The sequence below is a fragment of the Equus asinus genome, chromosome 3, assembly GCF_041296235.1.
Source record: "Equus asinus isolate D_3611 breed Donkey chromosome 3, EquAss-T2T_v2, whole genome shotgun sequence".
Lineage (NCBI taxonomy): Eukaryota > Metazoa > Chordata > Mammalia > Perissodactyla > Equidae > Equus > Equus asinus.
Window position 1 is genome coordinate 96,820,410 of NC_091792.1, and position 22,091 is coordinate 96,842,500.

A 22,091-nucleotide genomic window follows, 5' to 3' on the forward strand; every position below is an offset into this window, starting at 1 on the left:
TTACCTCCTAGTGCCGACCAGGAAATTCCAGGTTGGCTGGTTAAAGGCCACATTCCTGGGAAGGTTGAAACACAATTAGGTTAAAGATTAAGTCTTGGTTTGCACTGCGGGGCCTAACATAAGTGACTCCATTTGGGGCCTATTGATTCTTTTTTAACAGAACTAATTATCTGTTTGTCACCAAACCTACAGATTGACCTACATCTGACCACCAGCCTTCCTTTCCTCCTGTGCTATGGATGAATTGTCTCTGCTCCACCATGTACACTGGATCCCATCTACTCTCACCTACTTAAGAACTTGGCTTCTCCAATTATTGCCCTATTTCCACCCTACATCACTAATTTTTGTCTTCCTACTGGATTATTACTATCATCATACAACCACGGCATAATACTGACGAAAAAAATCAGCCCCCACAACTAGAGCTATATGTCACCTAGACTGCCAGTTAGCCGTAAAGTTAAACTCTCAGCAGATCGAAAAAACTTTTATGTTTCAGTCCCCTTGAGCAAATACTGTATCCCCTTTAAGAAATGTTTTAGCAGTCTTTACAAATAGCTTTCCAAATTTCTTAAACTATGGTCAACACCATAGAATATTATGCAATGTACTTTTTCCATTGGGGTCTTCCAGGATTTGAGTCTAGTTATTGGTCTAGAAGCAATGAAATGAGAGATGATAGGTCTGGGTCTTGAGGAGAATCAACATTCCTCTGCAAAGCAACTACTTCAGGACAGGCCATCAGAGGTTCTTCAGGCAAGAGGAGGCCAATCTGCAGACAGTAGATGGACGAGATTCTGATTGCTGCTGTAACAAATGACCACAAATGCAGGCACTTCCAACAACACAAATTCATTATCTTACAGTTCTGGAGGTCCCGTTGGGCTGGATTAAGGTGTTAGCAGGACTGCATTTCTTGTGAAGCCTTTAGGCAAGAATTTCTTTCCTTGCCTTTGCCAGCCTCTAGATCTCACATGCATTTCTTGGCATGTGGCCCCCTTCCCCTGTCCTCAAAGCCAGTCATGCATCATCTTCAAATCTCTCTTTCAGACTCTGACCCGCCTCTCTCTTACAAGGACTCTTGTGATTGCATTGGGCCCACCCACATAACCCAGGACAGTTCTCCCATTTTAAGATCCTCCATTTAACCACATCTCCCCAATCCCTTTTGCCATGTAGGGTAACATATGCACAGGTTTGGGGGATTAGGATGTGGACATCTTTGGGGCCATTATTCTGCACCACGGCAGAGGTAAAGCTTTTTGCTGGCAAGGAAGGCTTGGCAAAATTCTGGGGTTCAAGGTCCTCAGTTTCATTGAAATCTGTCTAAATATCTTCATCTAATCTAATACTCTCTCTGATCAATACTTTTAATTTTAACATAAGAGAACGTGCAGGTGAATTCAGTTTGCTTTGTAATTCAGCCATCTTCATCATCAGATCTTGGGCTTGTTTCCCAGAAATCTTGACTCTTTGGCTTCATCAGGTAAGGATTTTTTTTTTTTCCCCAGGCAGGTCAGAAACTTTCTGGTTCCTTATCCAGACCTCAAAGTAGGAATTTACAGCTTAAGCTTATCATTTTCTTTCCTTAAGTTCCCCAGTATAATTTGAAATAGCCACCCCACTCTACAGTCCTTGTACCCTTTATTTCCACTATGTTATCATATTGCAGCAATGTCTTGGTAGCCCAAGGTGATAATTAAACATTTGCAACTGTACGCTGTGGACTACTAATGCCATTATCACTGGTGATGGAGTCCTTTCAACCTAATGGGATCAGAGAACCAATTCCCATCCATAAAGTTCTGTGCCTCCTAGAAACCACTTCTATTACCAATAACTAGGTGCAGTGAGGAAAACAAAGCCACAGCAAGTATTCTGGAATAAAGAGATTTAAGGTAGGAACTGAGGGTAGGCGAATGCAGGAGAAACTGGAGGAGTGAAGGTCTGGGAGCTGCAGCTGAAGGATTAGAGAACATTCACTAATGACTTTGGCTTGAAGCACTGGAGCAGATGGAGAAGCCAGAACTCATGGAGGAATGTAAGAAGCCAGGGCTTTTGGAGAAGTCTGAGAAGCTGCCATTTATGGTCTCCTTGACTGTAAAGCAGGAGTTTGCACAGTAGTCTGGGAAGCCATTGTGTTTGCCTGCCACAACTGCAAAGAAGAGCTTGTGGTAAGATCTAAGAAGCTTGAAACTGCCACAATCTCCTGGGAGAAGGGAAGTCTGTGAAGCTGCCACAGCCTCCTGAGAATACTAGCTTCTTTTCTCCGCCTTCCCACTCTCCTGTGAGTGCCACTCATTGGCAACTTGGAGCCGTAAAGGGAAGAGGACTCTGAGAAAAGTTCCTGGCTTCTCCTTTGCCATGCAGAGATGGTACAAGTGGGTGGCAGTAACGCAAAGCTGACAACCAGCAATTCAGCATAGTTAGAATACTTTTGATTTTGAGAAATAAACTGGCAAGTCAAACTGGCTTAAATGAAGCAGGGAATTTATTGAGTCATGTGACTAAGTCTAGCAGTAGGGATAGCTGTAGGTGGAAATCAATCTGGTAGCTCAAAGAATGTGACTAGGATCTGGTATCTTGTCCTCCGTGTCTTGGTAACTCTTCGTTGCTCTTTGATTCCTTTCTTCATAGAAATCTTTTTGTTGCAAAACGGCTGCCAGTGTTTCTCTCAGCTACATGCTTCTCAGTTTATGAACGACCAGTGAGTAGGAGTGTGTTTCTTCACTCTTGTCAAAGGGAAGTGCTTCAGTGTGACTGGTTGACTTAGGCCCCGTGCTCTTCCCAAATCCAGGGTGACGAGATCATTCTGATTGGTGGATACCATGTTCCCTATCCTTTCATCCCACCCCACTGGCTTCTCCTATGCTGTTATTAACAGAAGGGAAAATCAACGCTGGGGGGCTCCAACCCCGAATGCTTAAAACAGTAGCCAAAACATGAAGGATAGGAACCAGTTAAACAGAATAAACTCCTCCTGCTATGGCCAGACGGATCATTTGATGATGTGCCACTACTTTTATAGTGTGATTCTTGAGCAACTGTACTGAGTCTGAGTGCCTGAGATCGCTCAGCCCTGGTGCAAGGAAGCAATTACTCTCATGCAGCTTGTATGGGATGAGGAATATCAGACACCTCAGAGCCTCCGCAACAAGGAAAGGCTCCAAATAGTCCCAGGACAGGAAATAGGTTCCTAAACTTTTTTGGAGGATTTCAATATTTGTTAGTTAAACCTTAATCTGAAGCCCAAACTTTTCTGTATTATGTTCTCTTTCAATAATTATTCCCTTGAACTGTGGCTCCTACAATCTAAGTAGGACAATTATAAAATTAGCAGCTGAAAGAATCTTAGAATTACATTATGAAGCAAAACCTGATACTATTTGGCTTCAGCCTTGGTCTCTGGGAAAAGAAAGAAGTCTGGAGTATCCAAGATGCCAGAACTCATTTGAAGTCAAAATATTGTACCTATTCCAATGCCTGAGGTAGGATTACAATAAGGCTCTGGACCAACCCTAGCTGTAGCAGCTAAGCAAAATTTCATCCTCGAGCTTCAGAAACAGGGAGAAAATAAAAAAAAAATACTGAATTTAATGAAAATACTAGTCTTATTCTTTATTGGGAATATTACCAATGATATTAGTCCAACGCTTGTTTTATTTATTTATATATTTATTTTTCCTTTTCTCCCCAAAGCCCCCCAGTACATAGTTGTATATTTTTAGTTGTGGCTCCTTCTATTTGTGGCATGTAGGACGCCACCTCAGCATGGCTTGATGAGTGGTGCCACATCCACGCCCAGGATTCGAACCAGCAAAACACTGGGCCGCTGAAGGGGAGCAGGCAACCTTAACCACTCGGCCATGGGGCAGGCCCCTCTTGTTTTATTTTTAATGATCCACTGTTGTCATTACAGCATGTTTTCCTTTGTAGAAAATATCATTCTAGAAAAGATAAAGTCACATGACCATATATAAATAACACTCCATTTGTAGATTTGCCTCTTGTCAGAAGAAATCAACCATGAGAGGCTTCATGACAGTAGTTTTCTAACTCACCTCCCTGATACTTTCCTTAGAGTCCACTGTCCATACAACATCCAGAATGATCTGGATTATTAGAATCCTGATTGTAATTAACTGGATTATTCTGACCACTTAAAATTTAAGCCAGGTCATGTCCTGCCCCTGCTCAAAATCCTCCCATAGTTTCCCATCACATTTATAATAAAAGCAAAGTGCTAACCACTGCTTACAAGGCCCTGGGTGAGCCTGTTCCTGGATACCCCTCAGGTATGATCTATTATGCTGTTCCCATTACTCTATTCAGCCACACTGGCTTCCACCATCCACTACAAGTGCCAAGCACACTCCTGCCTTTGCCTTGTAAAGTCTCCCCCAAGCTATGTGTATGGCTCTCTCCCTCACTTCCTTCAGGGATCGACTCCAACAGCTACCTCCTTGAGGAGTCCTCTCTGACCACCCTAACTAAAACAGCACATATTCTGTCTCTGTACCTTATTCACTATTTTCCTTCCTATCATTACCTAAAATTCTGTTACACATGTACTTATTTTGTCTGTTGTCTCTACCACTAGAATGTCAGTTCCATGAGTTCAAAGACCTTGTCTGTTTTGGTCACTATTATAGTCCCAGTACCAAAAACGTACCTTTGCCATTAATGTGTTGCATGGTTGAATGTGAATAAATTCAACTAGAAATAACTCCCGTATTTATGTTAAGCACTTAGATGAATCAAGATATATACATATATATATATATATATATTTTTTCTTTTTTGGAAGAAGATTAGCCCTGAGCTAACATCTGCTGCCAATCCTCATCCTTTTTGGTGAGGAAGATTGGCCCTGAGCTAACATATGTGCCCATCTTCCTCTATTTTATTTGTGGGATGCCTGCCACAGCATGGCTTGATGAGTGGTGCTAGGTCCGTGCCTGGGATCTGAACCCATGAACCCCAGGCTGCCAAAGCAGAGCACGTGGACTTAACCGCCATGTCACCAGGCCGGCCCCAAGATAGGAGGTAGGATTTGGTGATTGATTGGATCTGGCGGGTGAGGGAGAGGACCATATCAAGAAATCCCTGATTTTTGCCAGGGGCACATGGGTCTGTGGAGGTGTCATTTACTGAGAAGAGGAAGACCAAAGAAGCTGATTTGTAGGGAAGATGGGGTTCAGTTTTGGACATCTGACACTTCAAATGCCTGTGGGACATCCAAGTGGAGATGTTAGGTAGGCAGTTAGATATGTAGGTCTGGAGTTAGGCAATTACATTTCCTTACTGTTTGAATCCTTTTTGACCTAGGTGTTTTTTTTTCTTTTTTTTGAGGAAGATTAACCCTGAGCTAACATCCACCACCAATCCTCCTCTTTTTGCTGAGGAAGGCTGGCCTTGAGCTAACATCCACGCCCATCTTCCTCTACTTTATATATGGGACGCCTACCACAGCATGGCTTGTCAAGCGGCGCCATGTCCGCACCTGGGATCCGAACTGGCGAACCCCGGGCCACTGAAGCGGTAGGTGCGCACTTAACTGCTGCGCCACCAGGCCGGCCCTCTTTTTTTTTTTTATGAAGTTTGGCCCTGAGCTAACATCTGTGCCAACTTTCCTCTATTTTATGAGATGCCACCACAGTGTGGCTTGACGAGCGGTGCTAGGTCCACGCCTAGGATCTGAAGCTGTGAACCCCGGGCTGCTGAGGCAGAGCATGCGAACTTAACCACTATGCCACTGGGTCAGCCCTAGGTTTTCTTTAATTGAATCTAACGGCACCCTATTGACATCTCTGTGGTTAAGTAGAACTCAGCCTCTACGATGGACTTTTGCTGAAGTAAAACTTGACTGTCCACAGTGATGGGGCCTCTATTTTAAGTGAAGTGAGAGCTTCCTGACAACCAGGAATGATGACAGAGAATGTTCAGTTTGGGCAGTTGGTCACTTCACCTAAAATCACAAGCTAATTCTTCAACAAAATGCTTAAATCCTGCTGAGGGTGTTCTGCAAGTGAGTAAATGGCTGTTTAACATGGTTGTGGAAGCTCAAGTGTGTGTACCTTGTGTAGGAAATGGGTTCTTCCTGTTTCTTCTTCTGGACACTGTTTATTCTAGGTGGCCAAATGGAATGCATATTCCACTTGAAAAATTTGAGCAGAGGCTATGCTTGCCCTGTTTGTAGAGTGTATTCAGCAGATTCAAACTGTGACTCCTTGATCTAGGTGTGTACATCTTGTCCTGGGTTCAAGTGATTCCAACTTAAATCTCAAGTAAACTTTTTGTTTGCCTTTTAGAAGTACTCTAGTTTTTTCTGCTGTTATTCCTTCACAAAGGCTGAATTCAGTGAGGATCCAGTATTTCAGTGTTACCTGAAACACACTGGAAAGCTCCTGAGACGACAGAATTCTTGCTGGCATGGACACTGAGAGACAGTATTGCTTCCTTGCAGTCGTTTGGGCCAGTCTAGCACAGCACCCATATACAACCTTCAGTCCCTTAAACATTAAATTCTTACCTATCATGGTGGAGTAAAAGTTTGATTTTTCTCCTTCTTAAATAATTTCACACATCAGCAAGAGGTTTCAGGAAATAATATATTTTTTAAACCAGGAGTCCTTACTTTTTTTTTTTTTAAAGATTAGCACCTGAGCTAACATCTGTTGCCCGTCTTTTTTTTTTTCTCCCCAGAGCCCCCCAGTACATAGTTGTATATTGTAGTTGTGAGTGCCTCTGGTTGTGCTATGTGGGATGCTGCCTCAATATGGCCTGATGAGTGGTGCCATGTCTGCGCCTAGAATCCAAACTGGCAAAACTGGCCCTGCCGAAGAGGAGCGCATGAACTTAACCACTCAGCCACAGGGCTGGCTCCAGGAAGAGTTTTTGTGTCAGAGATGAAATGGGATGGTGGGGAGAAGAGACTTAACTCCTTGGAAGCACACCTAGTTTGCCCTAAAGCCCTGAACCTAGCAAATGGGAAATATGTAGTATTTTGTCATTCAATAATCCAACCAGCAATTAGTCTATTATATGTGCCTAGGTCTACGTGTGGGTATGTGTGTGTGCACATGTGTGTAGGGTAGGGTGGATATGCAGAACACATTACCTTCATTCTCCAGGAACTCATGGTCTAGTACAATTGCATATTTAAAATAAGTAAGGATAAAGGGCTGTGAGATCAGATGATTAACTCTGCCTCAGGGAGTCTGGGAAGGCTTCACAGTAGTAACATTTGATTGTGGTTTTGAAGGATGAATAGGAGTTTACTCAGCAAATGAGGAATGTTAAAAGAGCTAGGGGTGAAGTTAAGTGAGTTCTAAGAGGAACAACGGGTGGATGTAGGAGCTTAAGATACAGAGATTTAGACCACAATAAGTGGGGATATGAGCATATGGCATCATACATACTTATGTAGCATATAGTAAAGGTGTTATCTTTAAAATCATTCCTAGCTTTTCTGGAATTTTTAATAGAAATTCTGAGAAGTCCAGAAGCTACTGGGTTACATGTGAATTACAATGAACCTTTTGGGAAAGCCTATTACTAAAAGTGGGCACGTCTAAAGCTGTCTTAAGAGCAAAACTATCCTCTCTTGAAGACGGAGAAGATTCAAGAGACCTCCCTTCAGGTGATCTTCTTTTTAGTTGTCTCTAAATTAGAATATTTGGTTTGAGCACCGTACCCACTCTCTCCGTGGCTACTATTTTGACACGTAGAGACATACCCGGAAGTCACTATTACTTGATCTAAGATGTACATTCTTGGCATTGCGTGTGCGTGATCTGCTTAATACAGGATTTTGGTAAGATCACATTTTTAAGACATTTACAGAACATGATCTGTATTCTTGAGTTTTAATTATTCTGTAATGCAAACTCTGCTAGCTTAATAGTAAAAAATGAGATACTTTTAATCTTCCCTTGAGATTTTTGGATAGCGTTCAACGAACAAATTCACTTAATTACATATTCGAAGACAAGTATTTAAACTCTTCAGAGTTCCTTGCCATATTTTGCACTGCTCTTTGCTTCCTCAGTGTTTGGGCACACACTAAACAAGTAAATAATTATTTGCTGGCTAAAGAAGTACTTAAAAACTTGATTTTCTCCTGGGTGTACTGCAGGAAGCCGCCAATCCCAAAGCCCGAATAACCCCGTTTCCAGCCCCAAGGCTTCTGGGATTCCTAACATGTCTGTTACGGAACTTTACTGTTAGGCTGCATGAAACGCCTACCGGTGTTTTAAAAAAACCAAACCCCACAACACAACAAACTCAAAAACCTTGTAAGGATGATCCACAGCATTTATATATTCTATTTAGGACAAGCACCTAAAAACATTAAATGAAATGAACCCCTGGTTGACCTAACACACTTCCCAACTGTTCGTATTTTCAAAGAATCGCGGCAGGTTTTAGGATCTTCACATAAAGCAAGCAAAACAAAACAATCCCTGCTCCTTAAAATATGCAAGTTATCTCCCTCTTTTGACGAAAAACTCCAGGAGAAAAGCAGGCAAGCAAAAATCTTACTTGGAAAGCAAATCTTAAAAGCAGCCCTAACCGTCAGCGGCCTCGGCCTGCTCGCCTGGGGCTGGGCAGCGCGGTGGCGGCAGCCGGGGAGACCTCAATGTCACCGGGTCGCGGGCAACTACGCGGGCGGAGGAGGTGCGGCAGTCCGCGCCCGCCCGCAGCTCAACGCGACGCCTCGCACCCGGGACGGCGAGCCAGGCCCCCGCCGGCGCCGCGCTGGCCGAGCCGGAGGCACGGGGTCGCCTCCGTTCTACGTCTGGGAGCTTCGAGGACACACGAGCCGCGAGTAGGCGCCTCCCCTCCCCGACCCAACGCCGCAAGCGCGCAGGGAAGAGTGGCCCTCCCGGAGACGCCACCACAGCAGCGCCCGTCGCCGCCGCTCCCACTCCCAGCTAGGGCGCGGGGATGGGGTGGGTGGGGGAGCCGCCTCCAAGAACCCTCGGCTGGGCGGGGACAGAGGAAGGCGCCCCTCTAGCCGCGCCTTCGAACCAGCGCTCCTTGTTCTCGATGGTCCCCGCGCGGCCGTGTTAGTGAACGCCATTTCCGGTTCCTTTTAAAGGCCCCAGGCTGTGCGGCGCAGCGCGTGAGAGGAAGGTATAAAAGGGAGTGAGAGGGCGGGACCGAGGAGGAAGGGGGGGGGGTGAAAAAACTAGCGGTGGAGGGGGCGGAGGAGGTGCAAAGGGCGCGCTCGCACGTCACGTGACCGGGACGCGCCGTTCTTCCGTCGGCCATTTTAGGTGGTCCGCGGCGGCGCCATTAAAGCGAGGAGGAGGCAAGAGCGGCCGCCGCTGCTCCTTATTCTTTTTTAGTGCAGCCGGAGAGAGTGGGAGTGCGCGCCGCGCGAGAGTGGGAGGCCAGGGGAGCAGGCAGAGCGAGGCGCAGGAGCCTTTGCAGCCACGCGCGCCTTCTCCGGCTTGTTGTGTGCTTCGCGCGGTAGAGCGGGCGCGCGGCAGCGGCGGGGATTACTTTGCTGCTAGTTTCGGTTCGCAGCAGCGGCGGGTGTCGTCTCGGCGGCGGCGGAGGCAGTAGCACTATGTCGGAGGAGCAGTTCGGCGGGGACGGGGCGGCGGCGGCGGCAACGGCGGCGGTAGGCGGCTCGGCGGGCGAGCAGGAGGGAGCCATGGTGGCGGCGGCGCAGGGGGCAGCGGCGGCGGCGGGAAGCGGAGCCGGGACCGGGGGCGGAACCGCGGCCGGAGGCACCGAAGGGGGCAGCGCCGAGTCGGAGGGGGCGAAGATCGACGCCAGTAAGAACGAGGAGGATGAAGGGTGAGTAAGGGGCGGCCCGGGATAGTCAGGCCCAACTAGTCCCCCCTCCCCCTCCCATCCCCCGCCATTAGGCCTCGTTCCCGCTCTCCGCCCGCCCTCCAGGACCCCCTGTAGCCTCCGCGTACTGTCGGCCGCTTGTCTACGTTGGGCTCCCCGGGGCTTTCGTTGCCTTCTCTCCCTGCCTGCTGCTCGCCCCCTCCCCCATCACACACGTTTCCACCTTTAGCCGTCACCATGCTGCTCCCCGGCCCGCCCTCCTTCCCTCCCTCGCCGTGGGTCTCCTCCCACCGACTTAGCCGCCAGGATTTTTTCCCGCCTGTCGAGGGGTACCTTTTTTCTTTACCCGCTGTCCCCTCCCGTCTCGGTTTTCTAAAGTCCCGGGCATAAAAACGCAGACAGACACAAAAGCTTTTATGCTTGGACTACTGAGGTTTATTTGGTGCTTCTCACTCCACATCCCGCGACGATGCGATTCTTTATAAGCACATGGTCCGGGGGACGTGTGGGCTGTCCACTTCTGCTGCTCCCGCCTCGGCTTCAGGCCGAATGTTTTCTAGTATTTTGAATAAGTTTCGCCTCGATCTCTTCGTTTTCCCACTGTACACTGTTGCACAATGGCTTGTTTACCTAGTCCCTATTTCACAGCCTACGGAACAAATTGGGACTGGTGAAATTCCCCGAATCGCCTGTTGGTACGTCGGTTGTGCCCCACGGGCTTTCGCTAAGTTTCTTGTCGGCGGGGCCTGCACTTGACTGGAGCTGTTCCTGCCTCGGGCTTGCCGCCTGCCCTTCCCCCACCCCGCCGAGTTATTCCAGCCGCGCACACTTTTCGCGCCCTCAGCTATAGGGTTCCCCAACTGTTCGTACAGGTTGTACTCCGACCTTACTTTTCCTGTGAAGTTTCCATTTTTTTACAAAACCGTTTTTTCCTCTCCCGCTGCCCAGGATCCTTTTTTGGTCTCTCTTGATTTCTCCTTTCCGCTCTCTTACCCCCTGTTATAGGAGGCCCACCAGCCGCCTTTCCTAAAATAAACAAATCCTGTATTATGCTGTGGCACGATTGTTTTTCTGCACGTTTTTAAATACTAACTTGCCTCCTTCAATTTGACTAAGTTATCTGTCACTTAAAGCTGCCTTTAATATATTAGAATGCAGCATTTGGGAGCGGGAGCGTACGTAATACAGGAGTTAGCAGGAGGGACTAAATCAGGGTTCTTGGTTGGGTTTTCTTATTCCCGTTACAGACTGCTGATCCTGGGTTAACGGTTCCATTCCTTTTTGTAATGAGGGAAGGTGTGTGTGTGGTTTTTTTTCACTGTAACAAGGAGAAAGGTGTTGGTGGAGAGTAAAAGCAATAAAATGTCGCTTTAACACAGTATTAGAAAACATGATTTCCATGATTCGGAAAAAGCATAAGATTTGCAGGGGGGAGAGAGAAGCACTTTGGAATATAGAATTTAATAATCTCAGCCCAGGCAGGCTGTTTTGCTGATTGTGCTGGCTTTGGGAGAGTGGAGGTGGGATGGGAAACTAGTTTTTCTTAATTAATCAGTTATCTTGAAACTTTTATGTATAGCTTAATGTCAAAAAGGAATATGTTAAATATTTGGGAACGTAAGCCTTGGACATTTTGGTTTTTGTCTTCTGAATTCTGTTATTTGGACAGAGGCACCAAAATGATAAATTGTATATCTTGTTGTTTGGGGCAGGCTTTTTGTTAGTCTTGATTTTTCTAATCGCAAAGCTAGCTGCCTTTGTAGTTATCTACTGTTGAACTGAAGTGTAAATGAATTAAAGTTTTTAACCCTAACAATGTCAAAAACTAAAACTAGAATTTTGATTGGTTGCTGTACCGGTTGTTAATTCCCTAGCCATTCAAACTCCTCCCCACGACACTCTGAAGCAGCGACGGCACAGCGGGAAGAATGGTAAAACTTTTAAATTTTATTTCTGTATTATAAAGGTTTCAGTAGTCATAACATGTAGAGGCTGTGTATTGGTTAGTTGCCCATTGATCCCCAGGAAATTCTAGACATTAGTACAGTAGGGTATTCTTGTACCTGGGATATAAAACCTTTTTAGGCATTGTGCGTGATCTTTGGGCAAAATTGATGCCATTACATGGTTTTTGGTCTGTGGTAATGCATGTAGTTGTGGTTTGGCCAATTAAAGCTTAATATGATTAGTAATATTTTTACATCTGGGCAAGGAAAAATATTACTTTTAATTTCAAATTTGATTTGTTTTTAAGTTGAAAAATATTTTTGTTGGAATTCTAAGTTTAATGCTAAATATGAAGGTAACTTGATATAAAATTGTGTGTTTGAAATGTCTTGCATGTTATACTGAAATATTCTGGACATGTCAAAAGTAAAACAGTTTTAGTAGTGTTGTGTATATGTATTGTGCAAAAATGTATCTTTTGTCACCAACCATGTTTGTAAATAAAACTAATAAGATTTGGATATGTACTAGTCTGAGATTGGCTGGTGTGGCTTTCCACTACAGCTCTTATCAGATATTTTGTTTTCAGTGTGATGTGGCTGGAATGTTAATTACAGCTGGTTGACATGTATTCACAATTGCATGACTTCTTTTTGGAAGGCTGGTAGATTATCTTTATTCCTCTCCTTCCTTTTTCCTTAAATGTCCATCTTCTACCTTTAGAATTATATTTGAGTTTTCCAGGAGTTTGTGTCCATCACCACTGGAGTTTAGAGGGCCAATAATTTGCAAATAGTTGACATATCTGTTCAAATTATTTTCTGTTTTAAGAGCCCAGTTGGGATAACCTTTAAATTTTACACGAGCTTTACTTACGACTATATTCTCATACACTGAAAACTCTCCAGTTTTATATTGCAAGTAAAGCAGACTGGAAACAGTATGCAAAAGAGAAAAGCAAAAAAAAGAGACTGGGGTCAGAGTTTGACATTCAGAATAAAAAGGTTTTTGATGAAAATTATCCCCTCTATTTGCCACTGTGATAGTTCAGTTTCACTGCTAGTTACTGGTGGCAAACTAAAGAAAGATTAAACTATAACTGTACTTGACTTTTCTACTCCATTACATATTTCAAATCTTATGTAAGCAACTATCTTCAGTAATTTGAAAGGATCATAAACTTAGGTTTGAAGGTCACTTGACTCTTGTAAGAATTATACTTGCCCTCCTACCTAATACTTTAACTTTACAAGTTTTTTGAGTGACCTCTTTAGTAAAAATGGACAATTAAATACTCAACAGTTAATGTACATTTTAGATTATGATCAGTTGTCATCCACTTAAAATAGGGGTTTACTGAGGTCACTTTAAGTTAAGGAAGTTTACAATTAAATAATGTTCTCAAAGTCTAATATTTGACTTTTTAAAATTATCGCCCAATTGCTCAGCCTCATCCTGTTACAGATAACTGTTTTTCTTTTTGAACAAAAAGGCTCTCAAGACCTTTAAACTTCTTTGATTTCTGTGCGCTTGCCACCCTATCTATTCCTTTCTCTATCTTAATTTGACGGATATTGGGTAACAGTTTCTTAGCAGTCTTAATAGTTTGGATAATAGTGGTTACCAGATATAAAATGATCTGTATTTAATTTCCTAAACACGTTTCTGCATTGCTTTTCTTTTCACAATTCTGATGAGAATAAAGTGGTTACGATTTCATCCTAAAAATATTTTAAAAATCAATTTGTTATAGACTTAAAGTTGTATTTTAATTTGAATATAAGAATAAACAGCTGTTTTGAGGAGGACATGCCTGTTATACCTCTAGTGGATGTTTCCACAGTTTCCTGTGGACCTTTGGAGTAATTATTCATTTCCATAGTAAAATACCTTCCTGAGTGCACCTCTTTTTAATCTTTCCAACTTTAACATCCCTAGTTTTTACTTATAAGCTATTGCACTGGAATTTCCCGTTATGGGTGTAGATTCATTTTGTTCTCTACAGAGCTGCAGTTCTTTTTAGGTTAGGAGTTTAAAATTACTTAGTGCCTGGCAAAATATACATGCCATGTAGCAAGCTACTTGGAGGCAGAGTTTTTAAGTAAAATCTCATGATTATTGGAAAACTATAATGTGTTAGCTTTCAGACAATTTTACAAGGTAGGTACGTTGACTTGCCTGCATTGGATTGGGCAGGAAACAAAATAGTCCCATTCAGTTATGAGCCAAAGTATAGCAATACTTTTAACAGGACAATTGATCTAGTCCTTTAAGCATCAGTGTGTGTAAGCTTAAGTATGATTCTTTTTTGGGAATTTTGTGAATTCTGCTATAGATTGTCTCCTGTCTAATTTTTAAGAAATGGGCCTACACATGTTTCTGTTTTAAATATTTGAGATTATAATCTATACCCTAGTGCTTCTGGGGCATTCTGAACATTGTTTGCTTTGTAAAACAAGTAACTCTTCGAGCAGCCTCATGCCAGATTTTGTTGGCCTTTGATTCAGTAAAGTTGGGTTTACTGTAAAGTTGAGACCCTGAGTAGAAGGGTCTGAATTTTAGCATTTTTGGAACCTTTGACAAGTTTCCACTGTTAAAATTGCAGAAGTTGTTGCTCCCAAATCCTGAGATGAAGAACATGTAAGGGAAGAGTGTTACATTCTTTTCATTTCAAATTCTTATCTATTATGAAAGATACTAAAAATCACCTGACCTTTTGGGTTTGGAATTGGAGGATGTCATTGAAGTTTTTCAGTGCTGCTTTTTGACGTAAATATACTTGCCTTAAGCCTGGGGGATTTTTCCTCAAGTCATGTGGCCCCTTCTGTAGACTAAATGTATATTTACTGTGTATTTTTCATATTGCCCAGATATTCTGTCATCTGTAAGGCTGCCCTAATATAAGAAAGCTTTGAATCTACTATTGTCATGTGTGATTTATGGCCAACGAGGAGGAGGGTTGGTTTTAGCTTTCAAGTGATACATGCCATACTTGAAAGCATTTTCAAAAGGAATAGAATAGTAACTTTTTTCCTATTCCACTTAAAGTTGTCCACCACGAGTGTGTGCAGATTCACAAATGTAGTGAAACATAACTTCTGTTAGTCCAAGTTTTATTTGACTTTAGTTTTGCTTCAACGTTTTAGTAGATAGGGCACTGAACTGGATGCTGGAAGCGTGGGATCTGTTTCTGTTACTTCACTCCCAACAGTGTGGTCTCAGGTAATATAACATGTTTGTTACTTGGTTTGCTGATCTCTGTGTTGGAAACAATGCTCACCACAGGAAGATTGACTACATAGCCTGCTTTCATAGCTTGTATGTATTTATCCCGTGCCTTAATAGTTGATACTACCAGTGATTTACTCCTGTGGAGTAAAGGTAAGCATGTTTTAGTTTCTGGAGTATTATATTGCACATTGGAACTAGACATTTAAGACTATTTGGGGGTGGGGTGGGGAGACTTGTGTTAACTGGCAGTGTTTGGCCAATAATCAAGGTGATAGTTTTAAGTATTGGGTTATGTTCTGTGAACTCCTGCTTATCTAGACTTGAAACTACCACAAAGCCCAAACAGCTCGGAAATTCCCCCACTCCTTTAGTCTTGTGAGAAAGATGGGTGAAATTGTGAGAAAGATAGGTGAAAAAGTATCAGCAAATATGCTCAAAAAGCAACCAACAAATGGTGTTATGGAATGAATCTACTATAGTTTTTCCCTTATACTATTAAAAACTAATGTGATTTTAAAGCGTTGCAAGGTTCTAAAATTTCATCAAGAAAGGAAAAATGTATTTTCTGAGTTTAGTGTTGATATCTAAATTGATTTCCAGTAGAAAACTTTATAGAATTGTGCATGTGTAGCAATCTCAGTTAACCAGAACCTTAACCTCTAGGTTAAGGAAACACCATTCCTTAACTTCTAGGTAGATGGGAATTTACCTTATAAAGCTGATTGAAAGTTTATTTTAAAAGTAAAAATAGAAGATGTCATTCCTGCATTGGAGTGACATGAAAAAGGAGAGATTTTGGGTTAAACATTTAAAGTTTATTTAAAAACTGTTGTGTTTAATTTATTAGCTATTATGTTTTCAACTTAGTTACTTTTGGTCATTTAGGGTCAATCTAAAGTATGAAGTAAAGAGATTTAATATACTAGGCTAGAGGAATTAATCTTTTTTAATGATTTGTTAAAAGTTTGTCAAACTCTTTCCAAAGGTATTTTTTATACAGATTCTAAAATGATTACCCTACCACGTGATACTGTATAGTTGGAAAAAGTAAACTCCTTCCCCCCTTATAGGTAACTAGTGACTTAATTTTAAGATAGATCTATAATCTCTAAGGAAAGATACTCATTTATGTGTTGATGAGATTTCATTATACTTAATGTCATTTTAGGATTTTTAAGGGAATAATTACAAAGGTGAAATACCAGAAAATTTATTTGCATGAAGATTATTGGTATACTTGATTAACATTACTCTAAAAGGTGACAGTGATTGGGTAGTCATGTTACATACTTGAAATGTATATCAGATTGATATTTTGTTGTATTTTTTAAACTGTCAGAACTTGTTATGGAACCACATACTGGAGATCATGAATTGTTAGGAAGTGTATGAAAGTTATAGAATACTTCTTTTTGTTCCTATTCCAAAATTAGAAGGAAATGTAATAGTGTTTATCATTTTACTTTGAATGAGGTGTTTCACAGTGAAGGTTTGTTAGGGGAAGTATCTTTAAATAAAATACTTCTGTTGACTTTGGAGTGTTAAACTTAGTGACTTCAATAGTACAGGGAATAAGTTTTCCTGGATGGGAAAAAATAGTATTTAATTAGAACATTTTCCACCAGCCAGCACTGTTCATATGTATTGCCTTTTATGTTTTGAAATTATTCCTTACTAAAATTACTGGCATTCGTGTAGACTACAGATAAGTCATCAAGATGATTTTGGAATCACGTTTCATTTAAGAGTCTTAGAAACCCAGTTTCCAGTGTGTGTATCTTTTACATGGAATATTAAAATAATTTCTGGGTTACTTTAAGTCTGTAGCGTTGAAAATAATCTTAAGATCCATTTATATGAAACTCATCCTGGCCTTTCCTTCTTAATGTTGGAAATTTCATATAGCCCATGTAGATTTTAAAAAGTTAAGCCACTGAGTAAATGAAGTTGCTTTATTAAATTATATTTAGATTGTGCTCTACCCCTTCTAAATAATTTACTTTTGTGAGCACTTAGGATGGGTCAGACTATGTTCCCTTTAAGTGTGTTTGTTCATGTAATCCTCACTGAAGATATATGAGCTAGGCTCTTAGTTCTCTTTTTTACAGATGTGGAAACAATCTTGGAATTTCTTTTTTTTTCCTTAGGGTCATCCTATTAGTAGGTCGTAAAGGTAGGATTTAAACCTAGGCAGTTTGGTTTACTGCCTCTAAAATTTACTTTCTCTAAAAGACAGTGTCCCACGAAGCAGCCAAAATTCCTAAATGACACTGCATAGCATTTGGATAGTAATCTGCACTGAGTTGTGTAACTTTATGCCTGTCATTTAATTACATAATATGGTGTAAATTAATAACTGTAAAAGCAAGGAGATTTCAATTGTTGAGTAAATGGTTTAAATTGAATACTGTTGCCTTTGGGGTGCTAAATAGCTTACGGATAGGATTAAGAAGTTAAACTTTGTTAATAATACTGTAGTTGAAGTCCTACATTTTAATTGGAATTATTGATTCACTTATAACTAAGGATCAAATTTTAAACTTAGATTGCAGCATTAGCGGCCCGTTTTTGTTGATACTTGACCAAGTCTCATGATGTAGTTTTAACTTGGCTGCTTAAGATGTTTCTGAAGTTCTGTCTCTGCATTATAAAGTGTTTGCACATCTTGACAGGAGTGGGAGTGACAGCAACTTGAAAGTCAGTCTTTTGTATTCAAGTCTGCAGAGGTAATCTGGACGGACAATAGGTATTGTGCTTTAAGCAAGATACTGCAATATAAAATATAGAAAACTTAAGTTGGTATCATTTTATACCACCTCATAATTTCAGGGAGAGCATGTCAGAGTGCTGGTGTTCTAGAGAGGCTAAAGTAAGTTCCTGTTTATCCAGAATTAAGATAAGACCTTTTCTTACTGTACTGTACCGTTGTATCTTGGTTTGCCTGCTGTGTAAAGAGGGAATGGATTTAGTATGTTCCATTTAGGAGAGGTGGAATGGATTTAGTATGTTCCATTTAGTAAAGATGGAATGGATTTGGTGCAGTGTGTGTTCATTGTAGTATGTTCACCTGTCTGGTTATCAGTTGTACAGCACCCTTATTACAGAAGGAAAAGAAAGTGCTTTTGGGCTGTCAAAGTGGTGCATTTCTCTCGAAGAAGAGTCACTTAGGCTCTTGCTCAGAGAATACTTTTTTTCATATAAAATTTGAAAAGTTTGAGTGCTGGTTACCTTCCCTACCCAATGGAAGGGGGAGGCATTTTAGAACAGCAACTGGTGATTAATCAGGCAAAAATGAAAATAGAACTTTTTAAAAAGCTAAGAAATGAAATGCAGTTAGTGTATTAATAAATGGCTCTGTAATTTCAGAAGACCCTATGGGCATGCAACAGTAGCTTAATATATTAGCGGTGAATGACCCTTAGAGTGTTAAATCATGGTTAATGTATTTCGTTAAGAAGGCGGAAGTGTGTGTGATAGGTTGTAGAGAAAATTAATTCCAAATAATTGAAGGGTGAAAAACAACTGGAGAGAGATTAGGGAAGGATAGCAGTGCTTTAAGGAGGGTGGGATATTTGGCTCCTCATTCTCTAAAGGTGCTGGATAGCTGAAGTTTTACTATGTATTTTCCTCTAATTTTTTGAGAAATAGTAATTGTATGGAATCTGTATAAATTACAGTTGACCAGAATATTTAATGTTCTGGATAAATGGGATTTGATTGTTATTTTAGGAAGGCTAGCATCTTCAGTGACCTTTTAGCTCTAAGATAGGCACATTTAACAACTTCTCTACTAAAGGCTATGTTAAAGGTGGGACGTTTCTTTAGAGAACACTTTATTGGGCCACTTGATGAATTAGTATGCTTAATCTACTATTTAAGAAAACTGACTTCCTGTGCTGTGAAAAACATTCGGGGCTTGTGAATAATTACAGAACATGCCTCATTCTTGGTGTTATAGTTTACTTCTTTCTAATGGTTTTCTGTTTCTTAGTTTTAAGTTAAGAACACTTGACCCAATATAAACATTGCCTTGCCTAAATAAAGTCAAAACTTGCTCTGTCTCAATATCTGAGAAACAGACCAGACTGCCACAAAATTTTCCTTCCTTTCAGCTTTACCTTTTTAAAATAACACTTTTGTTATTCTCTTCAGGAGGTTAAAATAATTTCAAACTGTTAAGTTATTGATGGAAAATTTCTGTAATACTCACGTTAGTGGTAATTTAATAGTTAAATTTCAACTTTATTGAAGTTTCTGTTCTACAACTTGCCATGGATATCTGAGCAAGAGATCATTTTTTTATACTCAGTTCTCTTTCTCTTTAAAAACATAGCCGTGTCCTCCTCACCTTGAAAGGGTAAATATTGGTAATGGACTTTCATCTATGAAGGAAGTGCTCTGGATCTTGAGGTTAAAAATAAAGTGTTTAAGGCAATTTACGTGCCTATGATTGGATATTAGAAGGTGCATTATTTGAATAAAAGAAAATGTAATTTTGAAAATACCTCAACTTTTTTTCATGGAATTGGCAATAAAGATTAAAAGTAACTATACAACATTATGGGTGTTTTTGTTAAGTTCATTTGATTATAAAATACAAAAATAGTTAATAAAGGTTACTTCAAGCATGGAAATTTTGTTAGAGGAAGTCCTGAAGTTAACATATAAATGGCCCACCTCTAGAGTACATGGACAAGTTGAAAACCTAATCTGAGATGGGAAGCACAGTATATGCTTAAAGTAAGACTTTTTTTGCATTAAAAGTTAATTTTGTCATTAGAAGTAAAAACAAGTCTGGTAGGAGAGTAAGTAAGATCAGTAACACCTCAGTTAATCTGGCATCTTTAGGGAGAAGCAGAAGCAAGATCTTATTCTAGGGACAAAATTGGCCTTGTTGCAAAAATTGGCTTTGGTGGCAATATCATAAAAGCCCACAAGATGGAGATGTTTTCTGCTTTAATTTCTTTCTGGGAGCTGAAACTTAGAACAGCATCTCTATCCCTACCCCTGACCCACCCCAGTTAAAAGATGAGAAATCGTTGAGCAAGCATGGTTTTATTACCAGGGTGAAATTTTTAGCCCTCACATAACAAATTCTGACAGTTTACCCTTAAAATAAAAATCTCCAGTCCTGTCTTTTTAAAGGGTAGGAGGTATATGTTTACTCTTTTTGGGGGGGTGGGTGCAAAGGGGGCAGATACAAAAAGGGTCACAGAGCTGCCAGATCTGAGCTTTATGGCCTTTTGCTGTAAGAAAAAAACAGTTTCACCCTAAGGGGTTTTTTTGGAGTATATATTTTTGGTCTTAAAGTGTCTTGGTGGTTTCCACTTACTACCTGTCACTTTTAGCATTTTAAAGATTTAAATAATTTACTGCTGGTTAACTGAGGTTCTACTGTAAATAAATCATCTAGGTTACTTAGTGGATTGTGCTTCAGTGGACGATTCTTTTTGTTCACTAAATTGTTTACGTGATTACTTTTTTTTATTAAGGACTCTTAGCACATCAAAAAACTGCTTAGAACTTAATTGTGAGACTATGATTTTGCATTTTATGTGCTAAGAGTGGTTAATGAGAGAACTGTTAAATAGACAGGAGCTTCAGTATAGACACATGCTGGTTGCTGTGATCACTGGGGACTGCATGGCCTTTTTACAAGTTTAATGAAGATTTGGAAGGGAAATTCGAGGCTAAGATTCTGTATTTTGCTATTACCAGTATTTAACTTGTAATTTAGGAAAGACTTAAGGTACAATATTTTTACTTTGGGGATACATTTATCTTTTTGGCAAGTCAAAAGACTTAATCTGCTGCTTGCTCACTATTTTGTAATTATGCAGGCACAGCAGTGATAAGCAAAACTTTCCAAAACTGGAATAAGATTTTCTTAATATGTGGTTATATAGGAAGAATACCATTTTAATATGCTGCCCAGTAAAATTGGTGCAGTTTGGAAAAGGTAGTATTATGTGGATACTTAAGGCAAAGTGTATTTTATTTTACTTTTTAGTATGTTAATATTGCTTTTTGTCTTTACAGGAAAATGTTTATAGGAGGCCTTAGCTGGGACACTACAAAGAAAGATCTGAAGGACTACTTCTCCAAATTTGGTGAAGTTGTAGACTGCACTCTGAAGTTAGATCCTATCACAGGGCGATCAAGGGGTTTTGGCTTTGTGCTATTTAAAGAGTCGGAGAGTGTAGATAAGGTAGTGTGTTATGTGTTCTGATCAGTTAATAAAAAAAAGCGGATAGTTTGATACAATTAATTTGCCCATTATTTGTGATTTCCCATTTTGCAATTATACAAAGGAGGAGATACAGTTCTTGCCAACACATTTTATGAAGAGTGTGTCAGATTCAAGAATTGTTTACTGAGTACCTTCTGTGTGCCAGGCTCTACTAAATTAAAATTAACTTAAAAAATAATTGAGACTTAAAGACACCTAGTTAAAAGGGTGTTGTGATGAGTTCACAGAAGTACAGATTTTGCTAGGCAAGAGACTTTTGACTGAATCATTTTAGTCTTGGGCTGAGGAGAAGTAGCAATCATATTTGTATTGCTGACAGTTAAAGATGTGATGGTTTTTTATTAATTGATTAAATTTGTATCTCCCCGCCGTACCCATTCTTCCTGACCTTTAAGGTTAAACACTAGTATATATTAGCTGATGTCACATCACCACAATTTGACAATGTAATTGTGAGTCAGTCAACATATGCCTGGCATTAACTACATTTATTGAACTATAACTATTTTTGTAAATAGACTCTGAACTTTAAGATATACATATTTAAAATGAAAACTTCAATTTCCTTAGGTCATGGATCAGAAAGAACATAAATTGAATGGGAAGGTGATTGATCCTAAAAGGGCCAAAGCCATGAAAACAAAAGAGCCTGTTAAAAAAATTTTTGTTGGTGGCCTTTCTCCAGATACACCTGAAGAGAAAATAAGGGAGTACTTTGGTGGTTTTGGTGAGGTATGTGGTAATGTTTTGACCCAATTTTTGTCAAAATTAGTGTGAATATCATTGTTACATTATGGATTTTTCACTGAGTTTTTCAGAGTTTTAAAGTTTGAACAGATTATGTGATTAGTTT

The 22,091-nt window shown here is 40.6% G+C and overlaps 1 protein-coding gene across 7 annotated transcripts in view; it reads left to right on the forward strand.

Annotated features, from left to right (window-relative positions):
• Nucleotides 1-9,273: 9,273 nt before the first annotated feature.
• The window catches only part of HNRNPD (heterogeneous nuclear ribonucleoprotein D), a 17,451-nt gene continuing 4,633 nt past the window's right edge, over nt 9,274-22,091 (forward strand). For 4 of the 7 annotated variants that reach the window (XR_011502157.1, XR_011502158.1, XM_070505526.1 and 1 more), the window contains exons 1-4: nt 9,274-9,813; nt 11,685-11,741; nt 21,028-21,196; nt 21,809-21,970. Coding sequence is in view for 4 of the 7 variants with exons in the window: in XM_070505526.1 (XP_070361627.1) it covers nt 9,581-9,813; nt 11,685-11,741; nt 21,028-21,196; nt 21,809-21,970 (621 nt within the window). In the remaining 3 variants the exon portion in view is untranslated. The remainder of the gene's footprint in view (nt 9,814-11,684; nt 11,742-21,027; nt 21,197-21,808; nt 21,971-22,091) is intronic. The other 3 variants (XR_011502159.1, XM_070505527.1, XM_070505529.1) reach the window with 2 other exon arrangements.